The sequence below is a fragment of the Centroberyx affinis genome, unplaced genomic scaffold, assembly GCF_046629955.1.
Source record: "Centroberyx affinis isolate AG114_WGS23_722 - 3 ecotype Tasmania unplaced genomic scaffold, CSIRO-AGI_Caff_v1 ptg001705l_1, whole genome shotgun sequence".
Classification (NCBI taxonomy): domain Eukaryota; kingdom Metazoa; phylum Chordata; class Actinopteri; order Beryciformes; family Berycidae; genus Centroberyx; species Centroberyx affinis.
Genome location: NW_027280118.1, coordinates 1 through 20,086, shown reverse-complemented (window position 1 = coordinate 20,086; position 20,086 = coordinate 1). Strand labels below are relative to the sequence as shown.

General features: G+C 44.9%; 1 protein-coding gene across 1 annotated transcript in view; it reads left to right on the top strand.

Moving 5' to 3' along the window:
- The window catches only part of LOC139651686 (fibronectin type III domain-containing protein 3B-like), a gene marked incomplete at its 3' end in the record, with an annotated part of 54,424 nt that extends 34,503 nt beyond the window's left edge, over window positions 1–19,921 (top strand). Inside the window, exons 7-19 of the mRNA XM_071528702.1 lie at window positions 6,066–6,124; window positions 9,200–9,351; window positions 9,676–9,735; window positions 10,059–10,197; window positions 11,133–11,186; window positions 11,774–11,898; window positions 13,130–13,304; window positions 14,011–14,097; window positions 15,690–15,825; window positions 17,193–17,264; window positions 18,455–18,573; window positions 18,825–18,930; window positions 19,749–19,921. Coding sequence (XP_071384803.1) covers window positions 6,066–6,124; window positions 9,200–9,351; window positions 9,676–9,735; window positions 10,059–10,197; window positions 11,133–11,186; window positions 11,774–11,898; window positions 13,130–13,304; window positions 14,011–14,097; window positions 15,690–15,825; window positions 17,193–17,264; window positions 18,455–18,573; window positions 18,825–18,930; window positions 19,749–19,921 — 1,457 coding nt within the window. The remainder of the gene's footprint in view (window positions 1–6,065; window positions 6,125–9,199; window positions 9,352–9,675; window positions 9,736–10,058; window positions 10,198–11,132; window positions 11,187–11,773; window positions 11,899–13,129; window positions 13,305–14,010; window positions 14,098–15,689; window positions 15,826–17,192; window positions 17,265–18,454; window positions 18,574–18,824; window positions 18,931–19,748) is intronic.
- Window positions 19,922–20,086: the final 165 nt, after the last annotated feature.

The window sequence follows — 20,086 nt, the reverse complement described above, 5'->3', positions numbered from 1 at the left end:
GGGGTCAGGGTTCTGGGAAACTCATCTCCCCAGAATCCCTCACTCTCACTGGCCAGGCCGCTGTACTGTACACACACACACCACACACACACACACACACACACACACACACACACACACACACACACATATGCAAACGCAGCCATACACATGTACGCACACTCATAAACTTCCTGGAAAAGTGGAAAGAGTTCTTGTGTCGCTTGGCAGCCGAGACACCCATCTCTCCTCTTCCCGTCTCTCTCTCTCTCTCTCTCTCTCTCTCTCTCTCTCTCTCTCTCTGCCTCTCTATGTCTCTGTCTCTCTCTCAGTCTGCCTGTCCATTTCTTTCACTCTTTCTCTCAGACGCTTCTCTGCATCTGTTAGGGTTTGACACTCACTCGGTTTATCTTTCCCCTGCCCTCTTCTCCTCTTTCCATTTCTTTCTCTTTCTCTCTATTTCTCCCTCTCTCCATCTCTGTCTCTGTCTCTGTCTCTCTATCTGTCTCTCTCTCTCCCTCTCTCTCTCTCTCTCTCTCTCTCTCTAATCCCCTTTATAAACGAACAGGCCTCTGACCATGAGAACCAAACCTTCACCATGACAACCACAATTTCAGGCAGGTCCCAACAACCACTCCGCCGTGTGTGTGTGTGTGTGTGTGTGTGTGTGTGTGTATATGTGTGTGTGTGTAGCCCAGCTGTTGAACAGATGGAATGCTCACTATGCAGCAGATGATAATACTGTGGAATCCAAGGTCTGTGCCCTCTCTCTCTCTCTCTCTCTCTCTCTCTCTCTCTTCTCCCTCTTTTCCTCTTTCCTCTCCTCCCTCCTTCTCTGCTCTGTCCCCGCTCCACTTATCTCTGTCCTCACCTCCCTCCCTCCCTCCCTCCCTCTCTTTGTCCTCTCCGTCTGTCCTCCCTCTCCCTCTTTTCCCTCTCATCTCTCTATATCTCTCTCTTCCCCACTTACCTTCCAGCTGAGTGTCCCTCAGTTTGCTTTGTTCTCTTTGATTAGAGGCTTTTGGAGATGGGTATCCTTTATCACTTTGTTCCTCCGGGGCGACACACACACACACACACACACACACACACACACACACACACACACCCTGTGGCCCTGTATTTGTGTGGAGTGGGGGCTGGGTGGGCAGTCGTCGGCGCATTTTTCGCATTTTTTTCCCCAGGCCTTAAAAGTCTTTTTCTGTCCCAGCGCAGACAGACGGGGACTCAGAGCCGCAGGCCGTCATGCCGGAGGAATGCAGCCTCCTCACCCGATGTAATGGCTCATTTTTTTTTTTTACGACGGCTCTATTTGCAAGTGACACCATTAATTGGAAGTGTGTAGGTGTGCGGCGAGGAAAAAAAAAAAAAAGTCATCGTCGTAAACATGCCCATGTTTTTGTGTGGCAGAGGAGGACAGAGAAGTGGGGAGGAAGGAATGGGACGGATGGAGAAACATTTGCAAATGCACTTAGCATTTGTGTGTGTGTGTGTGTGTGTGTGTGTGTGTGTGTGTGTGTGTGTGTGTGTGTGTGTGCTTGCATATGTGTGTGTTTCCCAAAAGCACTAAGCAGCACTTTGTTCCACTGACTAACAGTGGGATAAAGATAGACTTCTAATGTTTTTTTTTTTTTTCGATGCCTTTTGGGAAAGCTGGCCCACATTAGTGAACAATGACGTCCACTCTAGTACTATAACTACTACTACATTGAGATCCATGGTGCTCATCTGCTCTGCGCCTACTGATGATGTCACGCAAGGTTGTGTAATCATCGCCTCACATCCTCCTCAGCCCTCCTGCCCTCCTGCCCTCCTGTCCTCCCGCTCTCCTTTCATCCCTCCCTTTCTCCTCCTCTCTGTTGATCCCTGGCTCGCTCTCCGTCTCTCAATTTCCTTGTGTTTTTGTACCTAATCTCTTACCCAGACTCCTCTCTTTCTTTCTCTCTCTCTCTCTCTCTCTCTCTCTCTCCCTCCCCTCTCCTCTCTCTCCGGTCTGTCCTTCAGTGCCTCTCTTTCTTCCTCTAAATCCCCCTCTCGCCTGGTTTTGGCTCAGCCCGCTGTCTCCTCCTCTCCCCCCCCCCCCCATTCCTCATTCCTCTCTTTTTCCTGCTGTCCGTTGTGCTCCCTCGCTCCGTCTGGCTGTCCTCAATAATCAAACACAGACGGTCAGACACAGACAGGATGTGAGGTCAGACGAGGAGAGGAAGTGAGGGTGCGTGGGCAGCACATAAACAGAAACGAGAAGAGATGAGGGACAGTGAGGACAGAGCTCTCTTGTGTGTGTGTGTGCGTGCGTGTGTGTGTGTTAAGTAGTTAAATTGGGAAGAGATTGAGTGTTTCTGTTGCAGTTTGTGGTCATTCTCTATATTAAACACTTCAGCAGCTGCTCAGCCGCAGCTCGTCACAGCACTCAGCAGTGAGATAAGTGAGATTTCAAACTTTATTACCGGCGGCGTAAACTTTCTGATTATTTTATTTTCTTCTTTTGACCCAAACTGAATTTGTGGGTTATTTTGTAGTCGTATTTTGTAGTTGAACACATTATCATGGCACTAACCGTCTAGCCTGTCTCATTCAGCCTACTTTATGTTGTAAGGGCTGGAAATATATACTTGGGCAATATAATGTCTATAGCCATTAGCTTTAGGAATATTATTTCTCCAAGATTATTTGAAATAAAATTTGAACCTTCCCATAGCCCACCTTTGGGTCCCGATCCAGTCCTTGAAAAGCAGCGACAAAATTAAAGCCTAAATACATATTATACATTCATATTTTCTGAGTATATCAACTGTGGGCATACATTTAGACTCTTGAAAGGGAAGAACTTTCCCATTTTCCCCACATTTAACATGAATATATTATATTTACAGCTTCAGGATACAGGTTTAAATTCACTCCTTTGCCCGCTAATACAGAAACGCGGTTGGTGAGCCGTGCAGACTGTTTGACTATTAACATCTGCTGTTTGCTGAACGTGACGGATGGAGCGGTGCTGTAATGGAATTCCACCTCTCCCTGCTTTAGCCGCGTTCGCTGCACCAGACAAGTAGCTACAGGACTGCAGCATTAAACAAGCAATATTGTCCTTTTTCACCCAACTGTGATGGATGGGTGGAATAAGCCGGGTCGGCCCCGCAGCTGACAGAGCCGCTCAGTCCTGGAGCCGCGATCCTGACTGCATTTATTCCATAAAAGAGAGAAGTCCACTTTTGTCCAAATAGGTAAGAGGGGAAATGTGTGTGTGTGTGTGTGTGTGTGTGAGACAGAGTGCCGTAATGAGCCAATGTGTCTAGCAGTGATGGAGAATGTGCATTTCACCTGTTGAACTCTACAGTCACCGCCCCAACACACACACACACACACACACACACACACACACACACACACACACACACACACACACACACACACACACACACATGCACGCTCGCACGCACACACACAGTAGCTTAACTCCCCTCTCCACATCACCCGTCACCAAACCGCTGTAACCTGACACTGGGATTTACACACACACACACACACGCACCCACACGCACTCACACTCTCTTTCCCTCTCTCTCTTTCTCTCACTCTCTTATTCTGTCTATCAGACACGCACACACACAGAGGTCAACTTGAGGTTGTGCTTCCATGACATCACTGTTGCCATGACTCATAAGTGTACCCCCAGGCACAGTAAGGCCCTCTCCTTCACAGAACCTGTCAGAGGGACTTAGCCACACACTCACACACACACGCACACACACACACACACACACACACACACACACACACACACACACACACACACACACACACACAATCTCTCATTCATCACTTGCTCTAAGTATACAGTGTACTCTTAGAGACACAAGACTGCTTTGTACACAAGTATACTGTGTGTGTATATGTGTGCGTATTTGTGTTTGTGTGTGTGTGTGTGTGTGTGTGTGTGTGTGTGTGTGTGTGTGTGTGTGTGTGTGTGTGTGTGTGTGTGAATGCCTATTTGATGCTGGCATATGAGTGTGTGTGTTACAGACCTCAGTCCTGCTTCTCAGTAACACACTCATCAAACAGACTGGGTTTCATAGAGGTCCTGTATGACTGACCCTTCTACAGTCACACACACACACACACACACACACATCCTGTGTGATTTACAGTGGTCAGACTCAGATGGAGAAAGCAGGCCTCCTCTGGTCGGAAAAATCTCTGCTTTGGGGATCACACGGGGGGAAGACTTCCATTACCCACACACACACACACACACACACGCTCCCAACAGCCCCAATTCTCTACCCCTCCAGCCACCACTAAATCATCCTTAGACATGCCGTACCACTGGACCAGACACCAGTGCGCCCCATCATGGCAACAATTTAGTGCTGAATACGTCTCATGACCTTAGTATCAGATAAATCCAACTGTATAATTTAAAGTAACAATCTGTAATCGCTATCACCTCTATTGATATAACACAATAGTGATTCAGCCTGTCCTCAGTCCATGAAAGCTTTTATATTTGCTCCTCTAAACACACAGTCTGGTAGGTCTTTCTCAGGAAAATCTGCCGAACAAGAAGTGATGCGTTTTGTGCTTTTGGCAGCAGCAACAGCGGTTTCTTTGGAATAAATAAAGAAGAGCCTGATACTTAGCATGAACAGCGATAGCCACCATGGCTGAACAGAAACTCAAAATTCATCAACAGGAAATCCAAGGAAAAGGCATCTCAGTACTGGACACACTGTTTGATTAAGAAGTGATCAGCAATGAGCGCATAGCACCAGAGATGAAGCCAGAGTAAAAGAAACAAACAAATTTTAATCTTGTGGATTATCACTTTAAGAAAAGGCATGCTCTCAGTCTGAAAGTAAGATTGTTTTTCTTAGTTTATGGAGTTTTTGGAGATGCAAGTTGATAAAAGTTTTGGAAATACAAGCAGCAGCAGTGCACTGCAGAGCAAGACATTCACTATAGCAATATATTCAATATAGTGACAATGCTACTGACATAAGGTCCTTCTGTGGATACTTACAATGATTTGCAGGTGAAGGAACATTTGATTCAAAAAAATGCTACATAATGATTAAGGTAATAGTTTCTATGAACGAATGACTCAGATTATTATCAATTCTTTCTATAAACAGAACAGAATAGTCACTGTGGATATGAGTCATTATTTTTGGCAATCCGCGGATTACTTGCTCTAAGTCAGGAATTCATGACTAATCCTTTTCTGTGCAACTCTGGATAATTTATGATGTTTTTTTTCCAAGAGCTGTACCCATAAATGTGCTCATCATGATTTGATGAGATGAGATGAGAGTTTGGTGGAGAAAATGATGTTGCATCACACACCATGAGATAACTCACTATTTTAGCCAATTTTTACCCTATTTCGGGCTATTTCTGGGTGTTTTTTTTCCAAAGATGACAGCTTATTAAGAATTACTAGTAGGATAGAATTTTGTCACAGACAGGCAGAATTACAGGCTCAGAATTAGTCGAATCCCACGCATATGAGAACAGGGTCAACTTTAATCTTTCTGGTTTGGGGGTCAAAATGCATTATAGTTGACTCCTGGACCCCACAATTTGCAAATCTGGATGCAAACCTTGGCTGACCTAGCAAAAATAATCAGCTATAGATTCTAGATATCACAATAACAAGTCTTGTGGGAGCTGAAAACCCTCTCCTCGTCAATCATCAGCCCAGTTCTCAGCATCTCTGCCAAAATCACTAATTTGCATCTGTTTTGAAAGTTTGGTCTGAGGTTCTGAGTTTTCTTTTTGACTAAATGCAAGAGTCGGGAATCGGAGTTGATTATAGAAATCCAGGAATTGCACACACAGTATGCAAATTATATTTGTATAGCAAGTTTCACCCAAGAGGTGGTACAGATGGCCTCAGTGTCCCCTCTCTGTTCTTCCCCTAAGGTGTTTCTCTTCTCTTCCAAAAATGTGCCTCCTGTTGGTGACTTCTAATAATGACTCTCTCTCTCTCTCTCCCTCTGTTTCTCTCTCTCTGTCTCTCTCTCTCTCTGTCTCTCTGTTTCTCTCTCTTTCTCTCTCTCTCTCTCTCTCTCTCTCTGTCTCCTCAGATCATGACTCAGAGGGGAAGCGGGTTCAAGACATGCTGTCTACAATTGACAAACCACAGGTTGGTATGCATACCTCTCTCTCTCTCTCTCTCTCGCTCTCTCTCTCTCTCTCTCTCACACACACACACACACACACACACACACACACACACACACACACACACACAACCATAGCCAACACAATCATAGCCATCATCAATCACCTCTCTGTCTGATGCAGAGGCTTAGTTGGCAAAAAAAGAATTCGATTTTTTTCCCCTTCCCGTATTTCCATCCTGCCTCTGTGAATGACATAAAAAATCAATGCTTACACTGAAAAACCTGTGTTTAGTGACTTGTGTACAGAGTATATCTCTCATTTTCAGCCCCTAGTGACCATCATAGGGAGAGTAAATCATTATGTTCGCACTCCTCGCCCTGGCCACATGAGGGCAGCATCTGCTCATCCACATCACATCCAGCCTGGCCGCTTCCCACTGTGCTGCTCTGAGCTCAAACAGTGTAATATGTGTGAACAGACTAACAGCTTGTTTTATTTGTCATTTCCAAGGGGAGTGTGGATGTCTGAGCTGGGGGGCTTTTGCAGACGTGGTTTTGCTGGAGAGGAATGGCTCAGTCCTGCTTAAATCAGCACGGTCTGTGGCTCGGTGTGATTGGACCGTTTGATATCTGTCGGGTTATAGCGAGGGGTTGAGACGGACAGAGAGAGAGGAGGCAGGGAGGGAAGGGAAGAAAACAGAAAGAGGAGGTTAGTCAAGAGTTTGAAGCGCTCCAGGTGCTGCTGATTGTGTTGATAAGGAGGAGGCAAGAGGTGGATATAGCTGTTGACCTCTGCTCTCCTCACCTCTAATGGCTTCTATTCTGACACAGTGGTTTTATCAGCGGCACAGTCTGAGAAATAAGAGGAGAAGAAGTAGAATCTATGAGAGGGGGAGGCGGGGAGGCAGGGAGGGAAGGAAAGAACAAGTCACTTATGAGTTTTCCTTGTGTCAGTGTTTGCTGTTTATGTGTTATAGACTGTAGATGTGATGTATCGGCCTCAATTTCCCTTCACCTTACAATGTTTGTGTATGTACGAGGCAGGTATACGTCTAGATAGAGAAGGAGGGGAAAGAAGGGCAAGTCCAACAGCGTTTTCACTTCTCCCTGCACCAGCGACTTCATGAAGATGGATGTAGCTATTTACCATACAGATACAGTAGGAAGTGCAGAGGCAGAGTAGAGGTATATGAGAGAGGGGGAGAAGCCAAGCGAGAGAGAGCTTTTCATGTAAAAATGTCAATCTTATAACTCAATCCTTTGGCAGTATTGTTAACTGTCGCGCCAATAAAGCACATTGAATTCAGCTGAAATGAACTGAGAGTGGGGGGAGCGAGAGAGTAAGTAAAAAGGGAAAGGAGTACTTTGCTGATAAGCTCTCCCTCTACTTGATTTTACTCTTTATACGACTTGGGCTGAAGAAAGACTTGGCTAAGCCCCCTTTCACCTCAAATGGCCTGTATGTCGCAGCATTGTATAGATATATGAGAGAGAGAGAGGGAGAGAAAGGTTAAATCAGACAGTTATAAATTCCCTCGGGGGCCAGCGAACGTATTTAGATGAGGCAAACCGAAGATGGATGCAGCTTCTCCCCTCCGTAATCCTCGGCTCAAATGGCACAGCAAGTCTATCAGCCTAGTCATGTGTAGATAATGAACTGGCTGGCTCTCGGGGTCAGAGAGCAAGACACCCACAAACATTAAAATGTCCCCTGTCCTCTTTCTCATCCTCTTTTTTCCCTCTCCTTTTCTTGATTCTCTTGGCCCTTTTCTTTCAGGTTTCCATCTCTCTCTCTCTCTCTCTCTCTCTCTCTCTCTCTCTTTCTCTCTCTCTCTCTCTCTCTCTCTCTCCCTCTCCCTCTCACACTCTCTCTGTCTTTGCCCGTCTGGCTACCGCTGCACTTTTTTCAGTGTGACTTTTATCATCATCATCGTTTCAGGGCTCATTAGTTGAGAAATTTAGAGGCACAAAAAATACATTTTTGCCATATGGAAGTTGTCATCTCATATTGTGATTGGAATTCTACGCAGCCTTGGCATCATTGTCCATCCATCTACAGCTGTGCAGTGTAAAGTGATGGATAGGGAGAATGTGAGAAAGTCTAAATGGACTTAGATTTAAATAAATACAGCCATTGAAGATGTGTAACGGGCTTTTTCAGGCGTGTGGATGCAGTGATGTAATGTCATAAAATCTAATCATTATCGTCAAAAATTCTCGTTGAAGTGATAAGTGTATCTGTAGCCAGTGTCTCTGTCTTTCTTTTCCTGTCTGTCTCTCTCCCTTCCTCATAGACAGTCTAGGCATGCTTGTGGTTAGCAGAACCCTCAGGGCACATCCATCCACTATTCAGTGGATGTGGTGTCTGGAACGGCGGCAGACTGTGCTAAATCACGCTAAATCGCCTCACACACACCCATGTGCCGCAACAAAAACTCCAATAAACATGCACGCACTTGCAGGCGCACACGGTTCAAACACGCACACGTGCACACAAACACACACACACACACACACACACACACACACACACACACACAGTTAAACACACAAACATGCAGCCCTCTTTCCGTGTGTCTTGCAGCTCGTTTATTTTCTCGTTCATTCCCGGCATGGATGCACCTGAGCCGGAAAGCGCGTCTGAATCTGGAATAATGGTGGAGATGACACATTCTTTTCCCCTGATATATGTGTCCGCGCGCACACACACACACACACACACACACGAAATGTCAAATGCAAACATGGCTACACACAGCAAGTCAAAAACACAAGCATATGCCCACGCAATGTTAAATGAACACAGACGCCAAATCAGAATGACTCCACTCGCTCACTCTAATGAAGCAGTTACAGAGAGAAGCTGGATCAAACATCATTGAGAGAATAGAATAGAATAGAATAACCCAAAAAAATCATCTAAAAATATAAATTTACTCTATGTGTACAACTGCTAACCAAAAGCTACACTGCACATCAGGGGAGGTTTGTGGAGAACCATTCTTGTCACTGTATCTAACATATCATGTCTGTTTGTGTGTGTGTGTGTGTGTGTGTTTGTGTGTGTGTGTGTGTGTGTGTGTGTCTCTCTCCAGGTGTCCAATGTGCAGGCGCGGGCTGCGCGGCTGTCCTGGGCCCCCCCGGCGGGGCTGGTGAACAGGCATAGTAACGGCATGCCCGTCTCCTGCTCCTACGAGGTCTCTCTCTCAGACAAGGGACGAGACGGAAAGTACCGCCTCATATACAGGTTAGCAAACACACTTCAAGCTAAAAGAATGCACCCTCAAGATACTGTAAACATATAAACACACACTCTAACATTGTCTTGTCTTGGAGCTCAGGCTTATTAAAACACACTGCTATTCTTGTCAGAAGTGGGGCGATGATTCATTTAAGCTTCTTACCCATAGTCCCATATTTTTAGAAATCAGGGCACCGGGACATAAAGATCTGCCAACAGTATGTGTGTTATGATGACAACACACACACACATGCAACCTCAAAGACACCGTAAATAAGCATTATGGGCTGACCTGTGTTTTGTCTGTGTTTGTGTGTGTGTGTGTTTCAGTGGAGATGAGTTGGAGTACAATCTGAAAGACCTAAGGCCAGCGACAGACTACCACGTACGGTAAGAACTCAACTTTTTATCCTTGTCTGCCTGGATGTTATGTGATTTTATGTTATTTTATGCCAAATGTACACCAGTGTGTGTGTGTGTGTAATCTCTGTTTTCATTTATATGATGCTTAGTTTTTATGTTAAGTTAGTAGGTTTATTATTTTGATACTCAGATTTTGTCCAGTTCACGGACTTCTTTCACGACTGAGAAGCTGAATGTTTGAATGCTCTCATGCTTTCAAATGTTTAATATTTTTTGTTTGTTTGCATGTGTCTATATTTGTGTGTGTGTGTGTGTGTGTGTGTGTGTGTGTGTGTGTGTGTGTGTTTCAGGGTGTCGGCGCTGTATAACTCGGTGAGAGGCTCGTGTTCGGAGGCGGGCTCGTTCACCACACACAGCAGCGTGCCGGACGTCCCCTTCCCCCCGAAACTCTCCCACCGCACCAAGAGCACCCTCACCCTACAGTGGAAGGTACAGGCACCCACACAACACACACACACAACACACACACACACGTTCACACACTCTCAACAACACCTCCTGATCTGGAACATGCCGTGTGAAGCATTTTCACAATAATAAATATCATAGTGCTTTAATGTTTTAATGTTTTGATGACATATTTGCAATGAAATCCATCATGATGAGGAAATCTAATTAGGGCTGAACGATATTGAAAAAAAATCTGATTATGATTATTTGACAGAATATTGCGATTGCAATTTAAACTGTGATTGATATCATCACAAGTTTTTCTTGTCATAGAACTTTTGTTTGTTTAAAGAAAAGTGATTTTGTAAAAAAAAAAAAAAAAAAAAAAGCTCCTCTCTCTTAAGCAATTAATTGCAGCCTCTGTGATTTGGAAATTGCAGAAGTTCATATTGCAATTAAAAAAAAAAAATTGATTAATTGTTCAGCTGTAGATCTAATAAGATTCAGGATCCGGATCTGATGGGGCTGTAGGGGATAGCGCTGTTGCTTGTTATCACAGTTTATTAGGACAGTGATTTATTTGGCAAAAATCTGAAATTCTTTGACGAAAGTAAACAGAACAGGTTTTGTTTTTCCTTGTTTATGTAACGGCTCGACTTTATCAGTCCTGCAGCACCTGACAGAGACGCATTCCAGCGGCGCCGCAGGCCGCCTGAGGCCACATCTCTCTGTCTCCTCTGACCTTTTCTGCTCCACTCATTTTTATCCACTCACACTAAGTGTCACTGATAATGACTGACATCAGTCACCCAGACAGGATATGAGGCCACTCGTAAAAACACGGCAGGTATTTTCTCCTGCCCCGTGTCACGCTCTTTTATCCTTGGCTAATCTGTCCATCTCTCTCTCTCTCTCTCTCTCTCTGCCTGTTGTCTCCCGTCTCCCTCGCTCCGTCTGCCTGCCGTCGTTCACAGCCTCCAGGCGACAACGGATCCAAAATCACAAACTACCTGCTTGAGTGGGATGAGGTATGTCTCTCTCTCTCTCTCTCTCTCCTCTCTCTTTTTCATCATCTGTCACGCTATACTTCTCACTGACTTCACTAAAAGGTTGTCAACATTCGGCTTCTTCTCAGACTACAAGAGGTAATGAGCCTGTGAATTAGGCCTTTGCCAATCAATGTCTGTCCATCCTCTCATTCTCCCTTTCTCTCTCTGCATTCATCCGTTTTTCCCTCTGTCACGCTCTTCTTCCTTGATCTATTTTATTCCTTTCACTCAATATTTATTTTGCAATCAATCTTATCCTCCTCTCCTCTCCTCTCCTCTCCTCTGTCTCTCCTCTCCTCTCCTCTCCTCTGTCTCTCCTCTCCTCTCCTCTCCTCTCCTCTCCTCTCCTCTCCTCTCCTCTCCTCTGTCTCTCCTCTCCTCTCCTCTCCTCTGTCTCTCCTCTCCTCTCCTCTCCTCTCCTCTCCTCTCCTCTCCTCTCCTCTCCTCTCCTCTCCTCTCCTCTGTCTCTCCTCTCCTCTCCTCTCCTCTCTGTCTCTCCTCTCCTCTCTGTCTCTCCTTTGCTCTCCTCTCCTCTCCCTCTCCCTCTCCTCTCCTCTCCTCTGCAGGGAAAGAAGAACAGTGTTTTCAGAGAATGTTACTTTGGGAGCCAGAGACACTGTAAGCTGACACGACTGTTCCCCGCCAGCGGCTACACCTTCAGAGTGGCTGCACACAATGACATAGGCACCAGGTAGGTGACATTACATATGCATACATACTATGCTACACTCACACACACACACACACACACACACAGTTGAAAACAATACAGTGTTGGGCAGAGGTTCTTAACCATTCTCCAGTTAGGGACCCATGTGAGAAACGTATTCCCTTGTATAACAACACAGGTTCATTAAAATATATCACTGTTTTTCACATCAGGAGGCGCCAGATGTTGGCTCTTGATACAATTTAGGGTCTCAAACCATATTTTTAGAAACCAAGGGCTTCATGACATGCGTTTTCATCCACACACGGCCCACGATGACGGACAGACGCGCACAAACCCGCACAGTGCCATCTGCGGCTATTAGTCTGAATGTGACATGACTCCCGTCTTTCTCATTTTCCCTCCATTTCCTCGCTCCTCTCGTCTCCTCTTTCTTCGTCATTACGGCGAGGAGCATCTCCCCTGCGGTCGTTAGGGTGACAGGAAAAGGAGAGGAGGTGATGGAGGGAGAGGGAGAGGGAGAGAGAGAGAGAGGGAGGGGAGAGGAGCCGTCTGGCCTGAATGCATCCCTCAGAACACACACACACACACACACACACGCACAGGCACACACACACGCCTTCTGTTACCTGCCATTTTTCTCTTACTTTCAGTCTTTTGCCACCCTGCAGACCTCTGCTGCTGATCATACATTCAAATCCTTTCCCTCCTGCAACTTCTCGCAAATTAGCCTTTCCCCCCCTGTCCTCTCTCTTCTGACTTCTGACACGCTATATATCCCATTTTCCCTCCGACACAGCTCTCCCTTTACTCTCTTCCACTTACCTTCTTCCCAGGGAGCCCCCACCACCCCCCTCCCCATCTGCGCGAACACTGATGTCAGTGTCCTTTTTCGCATTTGCATTGCCTCCTCCCTTCTCTCTTTCCTTCCATTCCACTTCTCTAAAATTTGCCTCTCGCCATCTCTGCTGAATTTCGAATGCATAAAGCACACCCTCTCTCTTCCCTCACCGCTCTCCCTCTTCTCTTGCTCCCCCACTCTCTAAAAAGCAATGATCCGAAGAATATTGAGCCAATAAATTGCATCTGCATTTTAAGTAAAAACTAAAAATTGGAGTTAAAGTCAGTAAGATGCATTGTGTTTGCAGCTATATGTAAATCACATTCAACCATCCAACATCTCTTTTTTTCTCCCTGAACCTGTGTGTGTGTGTGTGTGTGTGTGTGTGTGTGTGTGTGTGTGTGTGTGCAGTGGCTTCAGTACGGAGGTGGTGTTCTACACCATGGGCACCCTGCCTGCCCTGCCTCTGGCACCGCGGCTGGTGAGGGCGGGGGTGTCCTGGGTGACCCTGGAGTGGGGGCGTCCCGAGGGCAGCCCCAGCGAGGAGCAGCTCAAATACACACTTGAGATCCAGGAGGACAACAGCGTGAGTGCCACACACACACACACACACACACACTTTATAATAATACCAGGGTTTATTTAAGTTGATGCAAATGGTTTAGCTTGCCCCTCTCCTCATTATTCCTGGTGTCTGCACACAGTTGGCACAATTGTAGATATCATGGCTCATTTTCAGACGAAGCCGAAAGCTGCCGTTCCTTTTTGGACAGTATGAAAAACAACTTCCACAGCTAAATAATCCATCACAGTAAACATGAAGCCTTAATTTCGTTTAGTCTAAGCTCCTGTTTTATTGTTATTTCATTGTTCCCGAGTTGATTGTTTTTATATCAGTGCGTGCATTACATTACACTCTACTTACTGTTAATCACCTGTCACCCACAGGAAAAAAATATCTCTACCAGAAAATACTCCCTCAAATGTCGCCTTACAAACTTTATTGTCACATCAATGTCATCTTGCGTCTTTGTATTTTAAAAACAAGCAACAAGAAGTAAATGTTAAAAATGGAATTATGTAAGCTGTGCTTTGCAAAATGATTGCAGGAAATGTAAACCAGATGTAGATAGCAGTAAATGGGCTCAATGGGTATTCTCCTGTAATACAGACACACACACACACACACACACACACACACACACAGAAAAACACACACACACACACACACACACACACACACACACAGACTCACTCCTAGAGCAGTTGGTCTGACAGTGTGTCTCCCACAGGGAACGGACTTTCATCCAAAGTACACTGGAGAAAACTTGACCTGTACTGTACAAGGCCTGAAGAGGAGTACACAGTATAAATTCAGGGTAAGAGAGGGCTGCGTATATCTGTGTGCATGTGGGAATATCTGTCTGCCTCTGTGTGTGTGTGTGTGTGTGTGTGTGTGTGTGTGTGTGTGTGTGTGTGTGTGTGTGGTCATGTAGGTCATGTAGTATTTAGTATATTTATTTCTATTTGTTTTAAGCTGCTTGGAGTACCAGATGGGTTTGATTTGCCACATTGGGCGATACAATAACAAACAGAACATTTTGATGATTTGAAAGTCAATCTAGCATACTTGTCTGCGATTGGTAACTTATCTGACACTATCTAAATTATATTGATACAATTGGTAAACCCATCTGGTGCTCCGAGAAGGTTAAACCAAACCTAACCTTAAACACTAATAGACTTAACCGTAAAACTTTGAAAAGACTTAATTGCAGATACTGTTTGACCCAGTTTTGTTTGATCTCAGGTGTGTACTTGAGTACGTTTGTGAATCAGTTGAGTCATCTTTTCTGTCTCTTTTCCTCTTTTTTTTTTATAACTGTCTCTAACACCAGCCAATCATGTTGGCTTTCTGTAGCAAAGTAAAGCCTTTTGTTTCCAAGGTTACCCACTTATCCAGGTGTCTTTCAATGGCAATACAACCTCCATTAATCTAGCATGGATTACAGCAATTTGCCACCTGAGAAATGGCTGCAATTTAACCAATAGTGAAACACAGGCAATTCACCAGTCATTTAGCAACTAGGGAACGCTGTTAGGCCCCACTGAAAGCTGCGATAGTTGTTGATATTGTGAGCATGCTGTGAAACAGAATGTACTGACAGGACAGGAGGTTTACATCTGTATGTTTGTGTGTATGTGTGTGCATGCGTGTGTTATCAACAGTGTATTGGGGAGTAATCATCGCAAACAATGCTAAATCATCCCAGCCTCACATGTACTCTTGCACGCATGCAAACACACACTCGCTCACACTGTCAGAGTGAATCAGAGGTGAGATGCTAAATGTTTTAAGACACACACACACACTCCCACACACACACCTGTGTCCTGTGCGCTGGTCATTTGTTGGGAACTCCTGAGAACAAAGCAGATTGATTGTCCATTACACGGGGTAATGGAGGGAGTACTGTGAAGACAAAGCAAGGCAGAGGAGAGGAGAGGACAGGGGATGATAAGAGATGAGAGGGAAAGAGAAAGGAAGACAGGAGAAGAAGCCAAGAGCACGAGAGGTGAAGGAGAGGAGAGTAATGAGTTTGGAACAGAACATTTAAATGGCTTCAATTAATCAGGACAGTTACTTTTTGAAAGGGCGCACATTTACTTCCTGATAGATTGATAATTTCTGTCTCCTTTCCTTCCTCATTTTACCACATTCTCTTTGTCTTTTCTTTCTCTCACACTATACACTTCCCCCCTTCTCTCTCTCTCTCTCTCTCTCTCTCTCTCTCTCTTACCTGCCCTCCTCTCTCTCCTTCTGTCTCTTTACCTCCCATCCTCTTTACCTCTCTGCCACCCTCTCCCTCTTCCTGCCCCTCCCTGTCTCCTTTCTCTTACCTTTCTCCCTCCCTCTTTTGTCCTACCCTCTCTCCCCCCTTTAATCCTCCCTCCATCTCCCTTCCTGCAGCTGATAGCGTCAAACATGGAGGGGAAAAGCAGTCCCAGTGAAGTGTTGGTGTGCACCACCAGTCCAGACAAACCAGGCCCCCCGTCTACACCCTGTGTCACCGCAGCTACGCCCTACGGATTCACCGTCACCTGGGGTACACACACACACACACACACACACAGACACACACACACACATTCTGCATAAAACTCAGATTCATGCATATACAAACGCACGCTCAGACTGGAACGCACAGAAACGCACACACCAGCGCTTATGCAAATGGTAACATATGTATTCACAAACAGTCCTTCGTTCACTCATTCAAAATCCACCAGAAGTGCTGCTTAAATATTTATATTTATCAATATTCATTGTTCATACATAGTTTAGCAATGAACCCACATAGAGAGCCCACCATTTAAATCCTCTAACCTACAGTTACAGCCAATTAAAATACAGCAGCAACTTTCATTTAGCACAGTGCAGCATGCTGCAGAACAAAAGTATCGATGAGAGGTGTTAAGGTGTGGAAAATCGTTCACAAACTGCTGCCTATGCAACTCTGCTTATCATCACACAGTGGTAGCAGCATTAGAAGCAGTTCAGTCTCTTATCGTCCATCTATCCCGCATTAGTATTGCAGGAGTCGATGCAGCCTGTCCTTTCTCAGATGCTGTAAAGTAAAACTAACAAGGCGTATTGTAACACAGATCCTGTGCCTCTCAGTCAGCTGGTGGTCAGATCATTGCTTGGGTCTTCTGATGACTAAGAATGAAAATTTTTTTAAATGCCAAACAATTTTCTGTGGTATGCAGTGAATGCAGTAAAAAGTATATTCTATATGAGCCACATCCTGAGCGTTTCAAATGATTACAGCCATACTGGGTTCCTGCATTATGTGACTGTTATGTCACATAATGCAGTCACCGACTTACAAACAGTCTTGTTGCTGTAGATACAAATTTATTACAGTAATACCCAAGGGTGTTCTTCACTGTAATTACAGGTACAACGGTGATGCAATAAGTCAGTTCCCATCTTCCCATAATATCAGGAAAAACATCCTAAGGGTTATTATGGCTTTTATACAACAGTTAACAACATGTCTACCGTCTAAAAAGATGTCTTCAAAGTAGTATGCACACAGAGGAACAACAAAATGGAGAAAACCAGATCAATTACTTACCAGCTCCCTGGTTACCACAACAGTTGGCAGCAGTTTGCTTTTTGTTTTTTCTGGGAATTATCAGCATGATTGGAACGTGTCTCACTAATCAGATTGTTTGGCTGGAAATACACGCTAGATAAACTGCCACACCCCCTGGTGGTTGAATGATTTACAGTGTGATTGCTACAGAATTGATGAGGATCATAAATGTTATGACAAATCTGTCTCAACTTATGACTGTGGGGTACATAAACTGGGTTGTTTTTAGGCATTTGACATCTTCTCCTGACACCATGGCGTATGTAAGATATTGACCCAAAATAAAATCAACCCATTTGCTCCTCCCCCAGATCCTCCCCAGGACAACGGGGGCTCAGAGGTTCTCACCTACCTGCTGGAGATCTCAGAGGGATGCTCCGAAGGTACGACTAGCACCCAGCAGCCGCCTCTCCCTGCCTCTCTCTTTCATCTGTCCCGCACTAATGTCCCTACTTCTCTCGTACTCTTACAACCCATCTCTCCGCCACTGATTTTTAATGTTCTGCCCATTTAAGTGCCTGTTATAAGTCCATTAGCTATCGTTGAAAAAACACGGTAAAACACAATGTACTGTCCTTCCTTTCTTGCTCATACTCATTCTGTCTATCTGTCCATTTCCCTCGCTCTCTCTCCTGAGAAGAGCAATTCCGTAATCTCTATTAGCATCAATTCAACACAAAGCGCTGCTGGGTCTTTATCAGGGAACGGTCTACACTTTAGGAAACCAAATGTTCTTCTGTGTCTTTCATCAAAGAGTGAATTAATGATTTATTGGAAAACAGTCGAGAACAGGGTGATTGCAGGTGCTGTAAAATGTCTGAAAAGTCTTAAATTATTTACATTTAATGCCTTAAAAGGTATTAAAATATCTTAAATATAGTAATAAGAGGTCTTATTTTTTTCACCATGAAATGGTACTGGATGCTGAATCTTGGAATGATACAGAACAGTGTTAGTACAATATGCAAAAATACAATATGTTTTTTTTTTTCTTCATTGTACTTGCTTTACTTAACACAGTGTGTATATGTGGGTGGCTGGATGTGTGTGGCCTGACTGCTCTGAAACAGATTTTTGCGTTGTTGTTGAAGTTTAAGAAAATAAGTTCCATCCAACTGTCGCCCCCTTGATGTGCAGGGCCAGGAAGTTTACTTTACTCCTGTTGAACTTAACTTAACCTGTAGTTAGAATAGCTTAATGATATGAGCATATACATTACATAATTACAGTACATTGTCCCCTGTACAGTGAAATTGTCTTTCGAGTGGCGGTGAAAACAGGACATGTGTTTAAATAACAAGAGTGCCACTTCACAGGCGGAATATTGCATTTCCTATGCCTACACAAACATCAACAGAACAAAAAACAAGCAAAACAAAGTGGTGAACAGATATTAATTGGGTCAATGGGATTCAATTTCTGGGAAAACAGTTTGGTCCATTGCAGCATGCAATAACAGCCAGAGAATGTGTGTATGTGCTTACGTTGATTTGCATGCCTGCGTGTGTGTGACCGGTTGTGTAATTGCTCTGTCTTGTATTGTGCGTATGTGTGTGTGTGTGTGTGTGTACAGCGAGCCAGTGGGAGGTAGCATACAGTGGTCCGGCAACAGAATGTGTGTGTGAGCGCCTGACACCTGGGACCTCCTACCGCCTACGTGTGTGTAGCATCAGCACCGGAGGACACAGCCCGGTAAGACAAACACACACACACACACACACACACACACACACACACACACACACATACAACCGCACAGTGCCTGATGGCCATAGCATTTTCAAAATAATTCCTCTTAGGAGTGGACAGTCTGCACACACATAAACACCAAAGCACCCACCTGTCTTAAATTCACATTTCAGCCAGTTAATAATCAAACTGATCTATAATGACTGTTCTTTGTTATTTGACTCCATTTCCCATGCTCCTCTCTGCTCCTGAAGTGTACTGTTAGCGTTCCGGTCCGTACGTTAAGCGTCCCACCAGGGCCCTGCCAGCCGCCAAGGATTGTGGGTAAAGCCAAACACAAGGAGGTGCAGTTAGAATGGGGTGAGTGCAGACAAGTACGCAACACACACACACACACACACACACACACACACACACTGTGTAGTTTTATTTGCTAGAGAGCTTTTGGCTGTTTTTGAGTGAGGCAGCTAAATCTCCCTTTGGCTGCTTCGTGTGTTTCCCTGGCCAACTCTAGTGCAAACCAAATCAACCATATTTCAGCCTAATTCAGCCCTAATTTAGCCCATTAAATGCCTAACCCAGCCTAATAACTGACCTAACTATCCTAATGTCGGCCCATTGCTGCCGATTAGCTGTGTTATGTGTTGGCAGGCAAAAGTCTCCCAGCCGGAAAAGTTGAGGAACCTCTTGTTTTAACCAGTTTCGTACAGCTGGCCTCAGCCTTAATCAGCTTGCACTCAGATAGCGCTGCTGCAATTACTGGCTTGAGTGGAAGGTCAGGCATTATGCATAGCGGGGTTTTCCCCACTGCCTCCCTCATTCATTACTTTCACTTCACCGTAGCCAGAATGAATCGATTGATAAAAGAAAGAAAGAAAGAAAGAAAGAAAGAAAGAAAGAAAGAAAAGAATCCCATGCCGCAGGAAGAGAAATGTACCTGACATAATGAGCTGGAAACATCTGCATACAATCATCTAAAACTACACATAATCATAACTAAGTCCTCTTAAGTTAATTTATGAAAGATTTTACGATTATTACATCCACTGGGCCAACACAGATGAGTCCGAATATGGTTTCTGATCACAGTGTAATAGTAAATAATCTCCTTCTGCTCTCTCTCTCTCTCTCTCCCTCTCTCTCTCTCTGCCCCCCCCCCCCCCCCCCCCCCCCCCCAGACTCCCCTCTCTCCGAGGGAGTGTGTGAGGAGTGTGTGTTCAGTCTGGAGATGAGCGAGGGTGACACCGAGCCGGCAGAGGTGTACCATGGGACGGAGCTGCAGTGCACCGTGGGTAGCCTGCTACCTGGTGCCACATACAGCTTCCGACTGCGGGCCGCCAACGAGGCTGGGGTGAGGCACAGACACACACACACACACACACACACACACACACACACACGAGATCAACAACAAAAAAGACAAGAAAAAACCTGTCGACTAGTCATTTCTAAATACTAGTAATTAGAAATGAATGTGGATTATCTTTCCAACTACTTGAAATCCTAAAAAAGAATG